Genomic DNA, 12,841 nt, shown 5'->3' with positions numbered 1-12,841 from the left:
CACCTATACAATGTATTCGCCAAAAACGGATACCCATGCAATTTCATCAACAGATGCCTAAGGGAAAGACAACGGAACGAGGACATGCCGCAACCCAAAGGACTAGCCACACTACCATACATCAAGAGCATTTCCGAACTGACAGCCAGACTACTGTGACCACTAGGACTCATAACAGCACACAAACCAACAGCCAGTCTCAGTCAACAACTCACCAGGACGAAGGACGCGATACCCAGCATGAGCAAAACCAATGTAGTGTACAAAATCCCATGCAAGGACTGTACAAAACACTACATAGGACAAACAGGAAGACAGCTAATGATCGCATCCATAAACACCAACTAGCCACGAAACAACACGACCAGCTATCCTTAGTAGCCACACACGCAGATGACAAGCAACATGAGTTTGACTGGGACAACACTACTATTATAGGACAAGCCAAACAGAGAACAGCCAGGGAATTCCTAGAGGCATGGCATTCTTCCACAGATTCAATCAATAAGCACATCGACCTGGACCCAATATACGGGTCACTGCAGCAGACAGCTGGAACTGACAACCGGAAGCGGCAGATACAAATCACTATAAATGCCGGAGGAAAGATCACAGAAGTGCTTCACAGGAGACTCCCAAGCACTGAGGATGTCACCTAGACAGGGGACGAAACGTCTGCAACACAAATTCCCAGCTCGACGAACAGAACCACAACAACGAGCACCCGAGCTACAAATCTTCACCCAAACTTTGAACTTTTATCTATCCCTTTCATAATTTTATGAAAGAAGCTCATTCTTCTAAGTTCTAGTGAGTACAGTCCCAGAGGCTCAATCCCCCCTCATAGGGTAACTCCTTCATCTCCAGAATCAACCTGGTGAACCTCCTTGGCAGCACCTCCAAAGCCAGTTTATCTTTCCTCAAGTAAGGAGAGCAGAAGTGCGCACAGTACTCCAGGTGCGGCCTCACCAACACTGTGTACAACAGAAGCACAGCCTCCCTGCTCTTAAACTCAATCCCTCTAGCAGTGAAAGCCAATATTCCATTTGCCTTCCTGATTATCTGTCGCAAATCAACTTTTAGCAATTTATGTACGAGCACTCCTAAGTCCCTCTGCACAACAACACACTTCAATCTTTCACTACTTAAATAATACTCTGACCAACTATTTTTACTTCCGAAGTGGATAACCTCCACAATATTTTGTATTTTGTCCCTTTGCACTTGCTCTCAGTGATGGGGCCATCATGCCTTTTATCCTGGGAGTTCCTGCCCAAAAGCCGCACTTTCCAAAGTCAAAATCAAAAGAACTGCAGATGCTGTAAATCTGTTCTGAGGAAGGATCATCGGATCCGAAACATTAACTTTGATTTCTCTTCACAGATGTTGCCAGATCTGTCGAGCTTTTCCAGCAACTTCTGTTTTTTTTTCCCCACTTTCCCAAGCCTGTCCCCAATTTCAAAAAGCCCATGCAAAACCTCTCTCAACTGTTATGCCTTCACTCACATCCCTCAGTCCCTGTGACTGATGCCAGCCCACTCCCCGATGTGCTTTTGGGTATTTCATCATAGACTGAAATGAAAGTTATTGCATTGGTCCTCTTGTTTACGGTTCATAGTAGACAACAATCTGAACACTTAATCATAACAGGCTGTCAATTCCCTGAAAAATTAGAAGTTCATTTTGATAACACAGATGTGACATGTGAAAGGATTCCAGATCCGTTCTTATCCTCAAAACATTACCAAAATGTTGTTAAAAGAAAATTGTTTTTGAACATCTGTAGATGTGGGAAGGGTCTCTCTAACATAGTTGTAAATGTAAAGAATGACAACACAATTTTTTTTGACTGAAAATAGGAACTGGATTTCCTCGTGAAAGAAAGATGTGGGTAATTAAGGATGTAATGAGGCTCCTGTAAAAGACTCAGCAATGATAAATTGCCTCTTGAATAACTTGCCATTGCCCCACCCTCCTTTTTTAAACAAAATACAGCCTTCCCAGTTACATCAGACACTAGTCCAAAGATATCAGGTTTAAACAGCCTATTTTTAATGAAGTCATACAGTACAGAAACAGACCCCTTCGGTCCAACCCCTCCATGCTGACCAAGTTTCCCAAACTAAAATAGTCCCACTGGCCTGTGTTTGGTTCATATTCCTCTCAACTCTTCATATTCTAATACCTGTCAAAATGCCTTTTAAATGTTGTAACTGTACCTGCTGTGGAAAATGATATACTACACCACGCTGGAAATGTCATCATCTCCTTTGCATAATAACTTCTGCAGTACAGTAGCGCCTCGACATACGAACGACCCCGTTTACGAACAGGATTGTACGTAAAATTTTGCTTCAACATACGTACGAAATTCAACGTACGAACGAAGGTACAAACGCAAAAAGCCCGTGTACAACCATGTGGTTCCATTGTTCTGCTTTGCTACGAGCTTGTTGAACGAAAAAGCTCTCGGGTCCCGCATGATCTCATTCAGTTAGTCTTTGCCGCGTGCGCTGTGAACAGCTGTCCAAGCATTCTTACGCTATCCGAGCAATGGGAAAAATTGATTCAGTTCGCGAACTTTTCGGTTCGTGAATCGAGTCCCGGAACAGTTAAATTCCTAAGTCGAGGCGCTACTGTATTTGTTTCCTGCCGTTTTGCCTGGGATTGGTCTGCCCTGTATATCTGGGGTATCTGTCAGTATATTGCAAGGTCAAGTGTATTTAATGAATGCATCGAAGCCACTGATTCACAAACTCAGCACTTCCACGTCAGCTCTGATGAAGAGTCATTGAGACGCAAAACACTAACTTGCTTTCTCTCCATGGATGCTGCCTCACCTGCTGTGAACTCTAGCATTTTTTGCCTTCAGTGCAGATTTCAGCATCAGCAGTAATTTGTTCCAACTTCCTCATGTTAGCAGCCCTCCCGAGTGCTGGTTTTTCTTTTCTTTTGTATACATGATTTCACTTCTGGGACCTAAGTCAATCCTGCCTTTAATTAGTTTGTGCAAATTCACAGGATTTTGCAAGGTGAATTAATGCTCTGAAATCATTCATACTTGGATCAAATGGAAACAAATGATTTAACAATAATGATACAGCAGATGTAAAAATATGAAGGCTCAAACAGTTTTCAGCAGAGATTAGTGGGACGTTGCATGTGTCCCTGGGTTTGAAGAAAGTCCACTTTTAAAGGACATCATGTGCTATGCATATACACTGCAGTGACCCTACTTGCCAGTTAGTCTGCAGCAAGTTTGCAAATTGCACAGACTAATCAATTGGCTTGCTGTAAAGGCTGCAATGCATTTTACTGTTTGAGATCAACGAATCCCTGATGAGTGATTTGTTGTTAGAACAATATGATAGAAAGTAAAAGAAAATTCAACAATTACAATATACTTCAGTTCTGCCACAAAAATACTTGGTTGTATATATAACTTTTATTGAAATAAGCTTTTAAACAAGAAAATATATAAGGCAGAATGGCAAGTAGGAGTAGAAGAGCTAAGAGATAGTTGAAAAAGATAGCTTCGGAGTAGGCATTTAAAAGATTAAAAAGGTAAAGTTTACGTTAACAGGAATGCCAGAGCATAAGGCCAAGGCTGGTGTTCCTGCAACTGACTATCAAATAGAATGCTCAGGAGCTCAGCATTAGAAGACCATAAAGGCAGACACTCATGCACAAAACCTGCAGAATCAGTGGACATTTTTGTAAATAAGAAACTAGAGTCAGCCATGCAAACAAAACTCAGAATACTCCTTGCTTTGCAAGGGAAAGTCAAATCATAGCTAAAGAAATCCTTTTAAGTTAGAGCTAGAGAAACAAAGGTAACTCTGGAGTCAATCCACCCTAAGTGTGTTTAAGGCCAGTCCTCGAGGTCAAACTTCAAGGCTAGTCTGATATTCAATTGCCTTTTGAATAATTCCAGAGATTTCCCACCACTACTCTGTGCAAGTATTTCTAATTCTTATCTATAACATCATAATCACATTTCGCAGCACTGTAATCTAACATTCTCATCACTTTTGGCAAGATTTAAACAGAAATTTCTTTCGCAAATGCAAATCCCAGAACTAAGCTGTTGCCTCCTCATTTGTGAGTTGTAGTGATCAGTTAACCACTTAAATCTGTGGAGGGATTCAAGTGCTTATTGAGTAATCAGCAAAGGTGTTTGGTTGTACAGAGTCATAGAGACATAGAATTATTCAGCATGAAAACAGACCCTTCAGTCCAACTTATTCACACGAACCAGTTATCCTAAACTGAGATAGTCCTATCTGCCAGCATTTGGTCCATAAACCCCTCAACCCATCCAAATGCCTTTGAAATGTTGTACTTAAATCCACGTTCACCATCTCCTCTGGCAGCTCATTCCACATACGCACCATCCTCTGCGTGAAAACGATGCCTGAGGTCCCTTTTAATTCTTTCCCCTCTCACATTGAACCTACGCCCTGTAGTTTTGGGCTCCCACACCCTAGGGAAAAGACCCTTACTATTCACCCTATCCATGCCTCTATTGATTTTATAAACCTCTATAAGGTCACCACTCAGCCTCTGATGTTCCAGGGAAAAAAGCCCTACCTTTTCCTGCCTATTTGTAGAATTCAAATGCCCACATTCTTGGCATCATCCTGGTAAATCTTTTCTGAACCCTTTCCAGTTTAATAATATCTTTCCTATAACAGGATGACCAGAACTGCACAGTCCTTGCCTGTACAAGTGCATCCAAGACCTGTCTCTCAGAATCCTCTATAACAATGCACCTACCACTGACTTCAGGCTCGCCAGTCTATAGTTTCCTGGCCTTTCCTCATACCCTTTCTTAAATAGTGGCACATTAGCCACCTTTGAACCTGCCAACACCTCACCTGTGGCTATCTATGATACAAATATCTCAGCAAGGGGCCCAGCAATCTCTTCCCTACCTTCCCACAAAGTTCTGGGATACACCAGGCAAGTCTTGGGGATTTATCTACCTTTTTGCAATTTAAGACCTTCAGCACCTCCTCTTCTGTAATACCAACATGTTTTAGGACATCACAATTTATTTCTCAAAGTTCTCTAATGCCCATAATCTTCTCTATTGTAAATACTGACACAAAATATTTGTTCAATATCTTACCCAGCTCATGTGGTTCCATGCATAGACTCATTGATCTTTAAGGGGCCCTATTCTCTCCCTAATTACTCTTTTGCCTTTAATTTAATGGTAGAATCTTTCTGGATTCTCCTTAATTCTATTTGCTGAAGCTTTCTCGCCCCCTGTTTGCTCTCCTGATTTCTCTCAAGTATACTTCTATTGCTCTTATACATCTCTAGGGATTCATTGAATCTCAGCTGTCTATACCGGACATATATCTCCTCCTTTTTCTTGACCAGAACCTCAACTTTTATTTGTCGTCCAGTATTCTCTATACCTACCAGTCCTGCCCTTCGCACTAACAAGAACACACTGTCTCTGGTCTCTTGTTACCTCAGTTTTGGAAGCCTCCCACTTTCCCCTGACCTGCGAGCAGCCTCCCACAACCAACTTTTGAAAGTTCCTGCCTAATACTGTCAACACTGGCCTTACTCCAATTTAGAACTAAGTTTAGATCAGGTCTATCATTTTCCCTAACTATTTTGTAATTAGTAGAATTTTGATCGCTTGCCCCAAAGTGCTCCCCCACTGTCACCTCAGTCACTTGCCCTACTTTATTTCCAAGTGAAGGTCAAGTTTTGCCCCTTCTCTAGTAGGTACATCTACATACTGAATAAGAAAATGTGCTTGTATATACTTAAATTCCTTTCCTTCCAAGTCCTTAACACTATGGTAGTTCCCGTCTATGTTTGAAAAGTTAAAATTCCCTATCATTACAACCCTATTATTCTCATAGATACCTGCGATCTCCTTACATATCTGCTTCTGAATTTCCCACTGACTATTGGGAGCAGATAGTACAATCCTAATGAGGTGACCCCAATCCCTTTCTTATTTCTCAGTTTCACCCATATAACTTTGCTGTATGTTCTCCCAGAAATGTCCTCCACATGTACAACTGTAATGTTATCTTTAACCAAAAATGCCACTCTCCCTCCTCTCTCATACCGTCTTTCTATCCTTGCTATAGCAGCTATACCCTGGAACATTAAGCTACCAGTCCTGCCTATCCCGGAGTCTGTAATTGCTATGATATCCCAGTCTTGTGCTCCTAACCATTCCTGAAGTTCATCTGAATTACCTGTTGGGCTTCCTGCATTGAAATAAATGCAGTTTAATTCATCAGTCTTACCTCGTTCTCTGCCATACTCTTACCTGCCTTGACTACTTAACTTGCTCCCTTTATCCAGTGTACCAGCCTTAGACTTGTTTCTTTCTCACTACCTCTTTGGGAACACCCAAAAGCTGGTTTGCTCCTTACTTTTCTTGTGGCAAAATGAATGGAGTCTGCTGCCTGCAACTGTGGCCCTTGTATACTCATTCCAGTCTGATGATTCAAGTCTCAAGTTAGAGGCTGGGCTCCCTGATTCATGGGCAAAATGTCACAGGCACAATTAACCTGCAGAACACAGCTAAAATTAGGTCCAAATATAGAGGCAAAGCTATTCCTCTGGTAACAATTACATCCTGAACATTTTAGAATGCAGCTTGGCTCTTCAGCAACAGAATTGGTTTCTAATTAACCCAATTCTGTATATGTAATTTAGATGTAATTACCGTGATTAATTAACGTGTTACCACTAATAGCAAAACAATTATACGTCCTGCAGTTTATAACCATAGAGTTTGAGTTACTAATTTAAACACGTGAAAGATTGACTGTGCTGAGACAGGTACTTTTTCATTTTCCCTCTGTCTTTTCCTGCGTCACTCAGGAAAAGTACAAAATAGCAGAAAGTCAGGCAGATTGTACAGGTGGGGAGGGCATTGTCAACTGTATCAAATCTACATAAATAAATGCAAAGTCTCTAGTTTTACATGTTCAACTCAAAATGTTTTCTTGTACGTCAGGGAGGGCAAAATAACTCAGCCTTGTCATGCAGGGGACAGCAGTTAAAAAAGCTGGATACCAGGGTCTGAATTTTATCAAGGAGGTCTCAAAGATGGGGCCGCCAAGTAAAATCACAGGAAGGTGCACCAGGTTGGCTCTTCAGTGTGATCCCACTGTGGGGCATTTTGCCAACAATGTGGCCTGAAGCAGGCAGCTTCCAAAACTAAAGGCCCATTTGGAGAATGTTTTATGTTGGATCACTTACCTGGCCACATGTAAAATGCACCAGTGATACATATTTATGCCCAGGGTCAGACCCCTGCACAGAACAGTAAAACCCTGTTTCTGAAGGAGGAGGGAGCAGAGGAGAATTATCCGAGTGCAAGCAGGAATGAGGAGGGAAGAGAGAAGCGTGACTGTTCTTTGAAGGGGTGCTGGACGTTTAACAAATACGTTCAAAATTGATGATAGGCTGCCATATTGATTATGCTTCAAGGAAGTTGAGGATCCTTGATTATAAAGCACCATTTAACGTCCCAAGCTCACCAAGTGCTTAGTCTTTTGAAGAACATAATGGTCTTCAACCGCTAAAAGAACATAGTTGACATCAAGTTTCTACATTGGGAGATTGCATCTATCTGGTTCTCACTATTGCTGGGATCATTCATATTAAACACGCCAGCGCATGTTAATGCCTATCTGCTGGCTCATTTGCTTGTCATTAATGATTGGCTGATTTAGCGCTCACTGAAACTGTTGATCTTGGCAGCCATTAGCCTACCAAGAGCAATAAATGTAATCGATCCAGCACATGTCTGATTCACATCTCTCTGGGCGTCATAACTAATGCTCTGTAGCTAAAAGGATGAGAAATGGATCTTGCACCATCTAAAATTATCGTTGATTGCACAGTGTTAATTGATATTAAGTTCACATGAAAAATGCTAAATTTTGTTTCCAATGCTAAATCTGCAATCTTTTCTTGTTAAGCGAAGTTTGAAACAAAGTATTACAGTCATAGAGTCACATAGCATCCTTCAGTCCAACTAGTCCACACTGATGATGTTCCCAAACTAAACTAGACTCACTTGCCTGTGCTTGGCCCATTCATGTTTCCTATTAATTAACTTATCCAAATGTTTTTTAAATGTTGTAATTGCACCCACAATCACCACTTCCTCTGGCAGTTCAGTATACACACTAACCACACTCAGTGTAAAAAAAATTGCCCTTCATGTCCTTTTTAAATCTTCCTCCTCTCACCTTAAAAATATGCCCCCTAGTTTTAAACTCTCCCACCCTATGGAAAAGACCCTTGCTATTCACCTTACCTATGCCCTTCATTCTTTTATAAACCTCGATAAAGTCCCTTCTCAACCTCCTTCGCTCCAGTGAAAAAAGTCTCAGTCTATATTTCTAACTCAAACCCTCCATTCCCGGAAACATCCTGGTAAATCTTTTCTGAACCCTCTCCAATTTAATAATATCCTTCCAAAAGCAGGGTGCCCAGAATTGCATGCAGTACTCCAGAAGAAGCCTCACCAACATCCTGTGCAATCTCAACATGATATCCCAACTCTTGTACTCAAAGATCTGAGCAATGAAGGCAAGTTTGCTAAATGCCTTCTTAACCACCCAGTCTACCTGTGACACAAATTTCAAAGAACCATATACCTGAATCCCTCGGTCTCTGTTCCACAACTCTACCCATGACCTGACCATTAAGTGTATAAGTCCTGTCCTTGATTATTTTACCAATTGCAATACCTCACATTTATCCAAACTAAGCTCCATCTGTCACTCCTCAGCCCATCAAGATCCCTTTCTAATCTTATTTAACCTTGTTCACTGTTCACAATCTGGTGTCATCCTCAAATTTACTAATGATGCCTTCTATATTCCCATTCAGATCGTTGATATAAATGACAAACAAAAGTGGACCCAATACTAATCCTTGTAGATCACCACTGGTCACAGGCCTCCAGTCTGAAAAACTTTCCACCATCTCCCTCTGTCTCCTACCCAATTTTGTCGGCATAAGTGAGGACTGCAGATACTGGAAATCAGAGTCAAGATTAGAGTGGTGCTGGAAAAGCATAGCAGGTCAGGCAGGAGCAGGAAAATCGATGTTTTGGGCAAAAGCCCTCATGAAAGACCTTCATTCCTGATGAAGGGCTTTTGCCCAAAACGTTGATTTTCCTGTTCCTCAATTGCTGCCTGACCTGCTACACTTACCCAATTTTGTATCCAATTGGCAAGCTCACCCTGAATCCCATGTGATCTAATGTTACTAATTCATCTGCTATGCGAAACCTTGTCAAAGGCTTTAGTAAAGTCCAAGTAAACAATGTCGATCACTCTGCCCTAATCAATCTTCTTGGTTGCTTCCTTAAAAACTCAATCAAGTAGTGAGACATGTTACCTTCACACAAAACCATGATGACTATCCACGATCAGTCCTTGCCTCTCCAAATGCATGTAAATTCTATCTTTTAGAATGACCTCCAACAACTTACTCACCATTGACATTAGGCTCACAGGTCTACAGTTCCCAAGCTTTTCCTTACAGCCTTTCTTAAATAAAGGCACACATTAGCCACACTCCAGTCCTCTGGCACCTCACCCGTCATTGTGGCTGATCGAAATATTTCTGCTAGGGCCCCTGCAATTTCTTCCCTTAATCCTCAAACATTCAATCTGCTCACCATGTTGGTGAGGGTTTTTTTCATTTACCCAAATTCCACTTCTCCAGGACACTGAGAATTCTAAATTTACCTTTTGCTTCACAAATAGAATTGCTAAACCTCCTCTTTGTCACAGATTGCTTTTATCTGAAACCAGTGATTGTATTCAAATTCTGAATCATTCAGCACAGCTAATTTAAAATGGCAATTTGCATCACACTTGCACATAATGCATCAATTTGAGCTTGCTGGAAGGAACCAAACTCATTGTGGTAATCCATTCAAAGTCTTTTCAATTGAATGGGAAATAAAATCTTTCCTTCATATTATATCAGTTGGCCGTATTGCTATCTTTGATCCTCTGGGTTCAAATTTCTCTTCAGGAACTTCATAACCTCATTGAATATTTCAGTGCAGTGCTGAGCAGTGCTGCATTGTCAGAGGTGCTGTCTTTTAGGATAGACATTAAACTGAAGCCTCAAATGTCTGTCAGGAGTCTAAACAGGCCGCATGACAGTATACGGAGAAGGGCAGACACTGCCATCTAGCATCTTGCTCAATGTTTGCAACCACTGATGAAAATATAGTGCCTCATTATTCTCACTGCTGCTTGTGGGATCTTGCTAAGTGCAAATTGGCTGCTCGATGTCATGATTCCACAATCAAAGGATGAGAAGGGTGCTATTTAATTGTAAGTTCTTTATTTGTACAAATTCTCCTTGATTTCTCGAGTTACATGGGACAGGATTATCTACTTGGTTTGACTTATCTTATCTCAAGAGGCTTTACCCATTTTCATGACGTTTCATATTTTCATAGAATGTGGTCATCACTGTCAGACATCTCTGTCAGACAGGTGTCAGAGTTAGAAATGCAGGTTCCTTTATTGTTGAAGCAGATCAGATCCAAAGTTGTATGCAAGAGCTGATGTTTGTTTTTAAAAGGGCTTTTCTGACACAATGGTAATCCTGTATCTCTGGACAAAGATGCCTGCATTTAAGCCCTCTTCCAGAGATGTGTAGCAAAATTTCTGAACAGGTTGAATAAAAATATCTTTTCAAAATAAAAGCTGAAATATTTAGGCTTGTGGCACAAGGGTAGAGCCCATAACTCTGAGCCAGAAGGCCAGTTTCAAATTCTTCCTGTCCTAGAGGAGTGTAGTAACGTCCCTAAACAGAATGATTAGTAAGTAAAAAGCTGACTTCTTCCCCAGTGGTTGGCTCTGGACAATAAGGGGTAAACCGTTCAGGACTGAGATGATGAAGAATTTCTTCACTCAGGCAGTTGTGAACTTGTGAAATTCTCTCACACAGAAAGCTGCTGAGGCCAGTTCGTTTAGTACATTCAAGAGGGAGCTGGACGTGACCCTTGTGGCTAAAGGGATCAGAGGCTATGGAGAGAAAGTGGCAGTGGGATACTGAAATCACATGATCAGCCATGATCATATTGAATGGTGGTGCAGGTTTGAAGGGCCCAATAGCCTATTCCTGGTTTCATTTTCTAGCTTCTATGACAGGGAAAGGTTCAGAAGGGAAAACTGATGTTTGTTAGAAACTAATGATAAAAAGAGTTGAATTCCTCACCACTGAGTAGCTGGCTCCTGGACATGGAAAGAGTCGAGAAAAGAAACATGGAAACTGATTTGTGTACTCATTACTGACTAATTCAAGTAATGGACACTGGTCTGTGAAACGACAGCCATTACATTCTCAGTGCATTTCAGTCCACAATTCAGCTTTCACACAGATGAGCAGCTTGAGTGAACAGACGTATCAATTTTCTTTCACATTGCATCAATACCAAGTTATTTTCCTTCAAGCAGAGAAAGGCAAGAGGAAATTTAACAGAACATTCAAAACTATAAAATGGGGTTTTGATAAGGCTATAGGTGAAACAGTCTCCCGCAGCAGAAAGGTCAACAAGCAGATGACACAGACTTAAGGTAATTGGTAAAAGAAACCAAAACATGATGAGAACTTTTATTGGATTGACAGTCAAGATCTGGGATATGGTGCCTGAAAAGCAGCAGATTCAATAATAATTTTCAAAATTGAAGGAAAAAATGTACATGAACTAAGAGAAAGGGCATGGACAAATGGCAAATTGGGTTATGCCCTCTTAAGAGCCACCACAAGCATTATGGGAAAACTGTCTCCTTCTGTGTCGCCTGATTTGAAAAAGGTGCCTTACCTCTCTGGAGATTTCTAGATGTCGTGAAGCAAAGTGCAGCCCTTGTTCATGGTTTCTGAGGGACATGTACGCATTTCCCAGGCTCCAGCAGGCTCTCCCTTCACCAACCCTGGCCAAACAACCAAAAATAACAACATCTTATTCACCATCTTCAATCTCTCAGTAACGGACCCTCATTGTTCAGATGAGATTAGATGATCTCACTGTTCTTCTGTCACATCCAAAACATTGATGTTATCACAGCCTGGTTTTCTCTTATGTTGTAGAATTATTTTTTCAAACATTTATTTTAGGACTCCTTGCAATTAAGTTTTTCTTATTTAGAATCTTGGCAGTACCTTTTTTCACTGTACAAAGATAATTCAAATAAAACCCTTTGTAAATTTGAGGGAATTAATTGAGAAATGAGAACATAGAGCGGTTTTGATATTTGTGTGTCCAAAAGCATTTTTCTCCAGGAAAACTTTTTGTCTCACAAACTTGATTGAGTTTTTTGAAGTAGTAACAAAGAGGATTGATGAGGGCAGAGTGGAAGATGTGATCTATTTGGACTTCAGTAAGGCGTTTGACAAGGCTCCCCATGGGAGACTGGTTAGCAAGGTTAGATCTCATAGAACACAGGGAGAACTAGCCTATTGGGTACAGAACTGGCTCAAAGATAGAAGACAGAGGGTGGTGGTGGAGGGTTGTTTTTCAGACTGGAGGCTGGGACCAATGGAGTGCCACAAGGATCAGTGCTGGGTCCTCTACTTTTTGTCATTTACATAAATGATTTGGATGTGAGCATAAGAGGTACAGTTAGTAAGTTTTCAGATGACACCAAAATTGGAGATGTAGTGGACAGCGAAGAAGGTAACCTCAGGTTACAACAGGATCTTGACCAGATGGGCCAAACGGCTGAGGAGTGGCAGATGCAGTTTAATTCAAATATATGCGAGGTGCTGCATTTTGGGAAAGCAAATCTTAGCAGGACTTATACTCTTAATG

The 12,841-nt window shown here is 41.1% G+C and overlaps 1 protein-coding gene across 8 annotated transcripts in view; it reads right to left on the bottom strand.

Moving 5' to 3' along the window:
* The window catches only part of gpsm1b (G protein signaling modulator 1b), a 222,873-nt gene that overhangs the window by 73,794 nt on the left and 136,238 nt on the right, over window positions 1-12,841 (bottom strand). For all 8 annotated transcript variants that reach the window (XM_043720509.1, XM_043720507.1, XM_043720510.1 and 5 more), the window contains one exon: window positions 11,855-11,963. In XM_043720509.1, the coding sequence (XP_043576444.1) occupies window positions 11,855-11,963 (109 nt within the window). The remainder of the gene's footprint in view (window positions 1-11,854; window positions 11,964-12,841) is intronic.

Source organism: Chiloscyllium plagiosum, chromosome 30, assembly GCF_004010195.1.
Source record: "Chiloscyllium plagiosum isolate BGI_BamShark_2017 chromosome 30, ASM401019v2, whole genome shotgun sequence".
In the NCBI taxonomy this organism is placed as follows: Eukaryota; Metazoa; Chordata; class Chondrichthyes; order Orectolobiformes; family Hemiscylliidae; genus Chiloscyllium; species Chiloscyllium plagiosum.
Note: the sequence above shows the minus strand (reverse complement) of the source record. Positions and strands in the feature narration are given on the sequence as shown.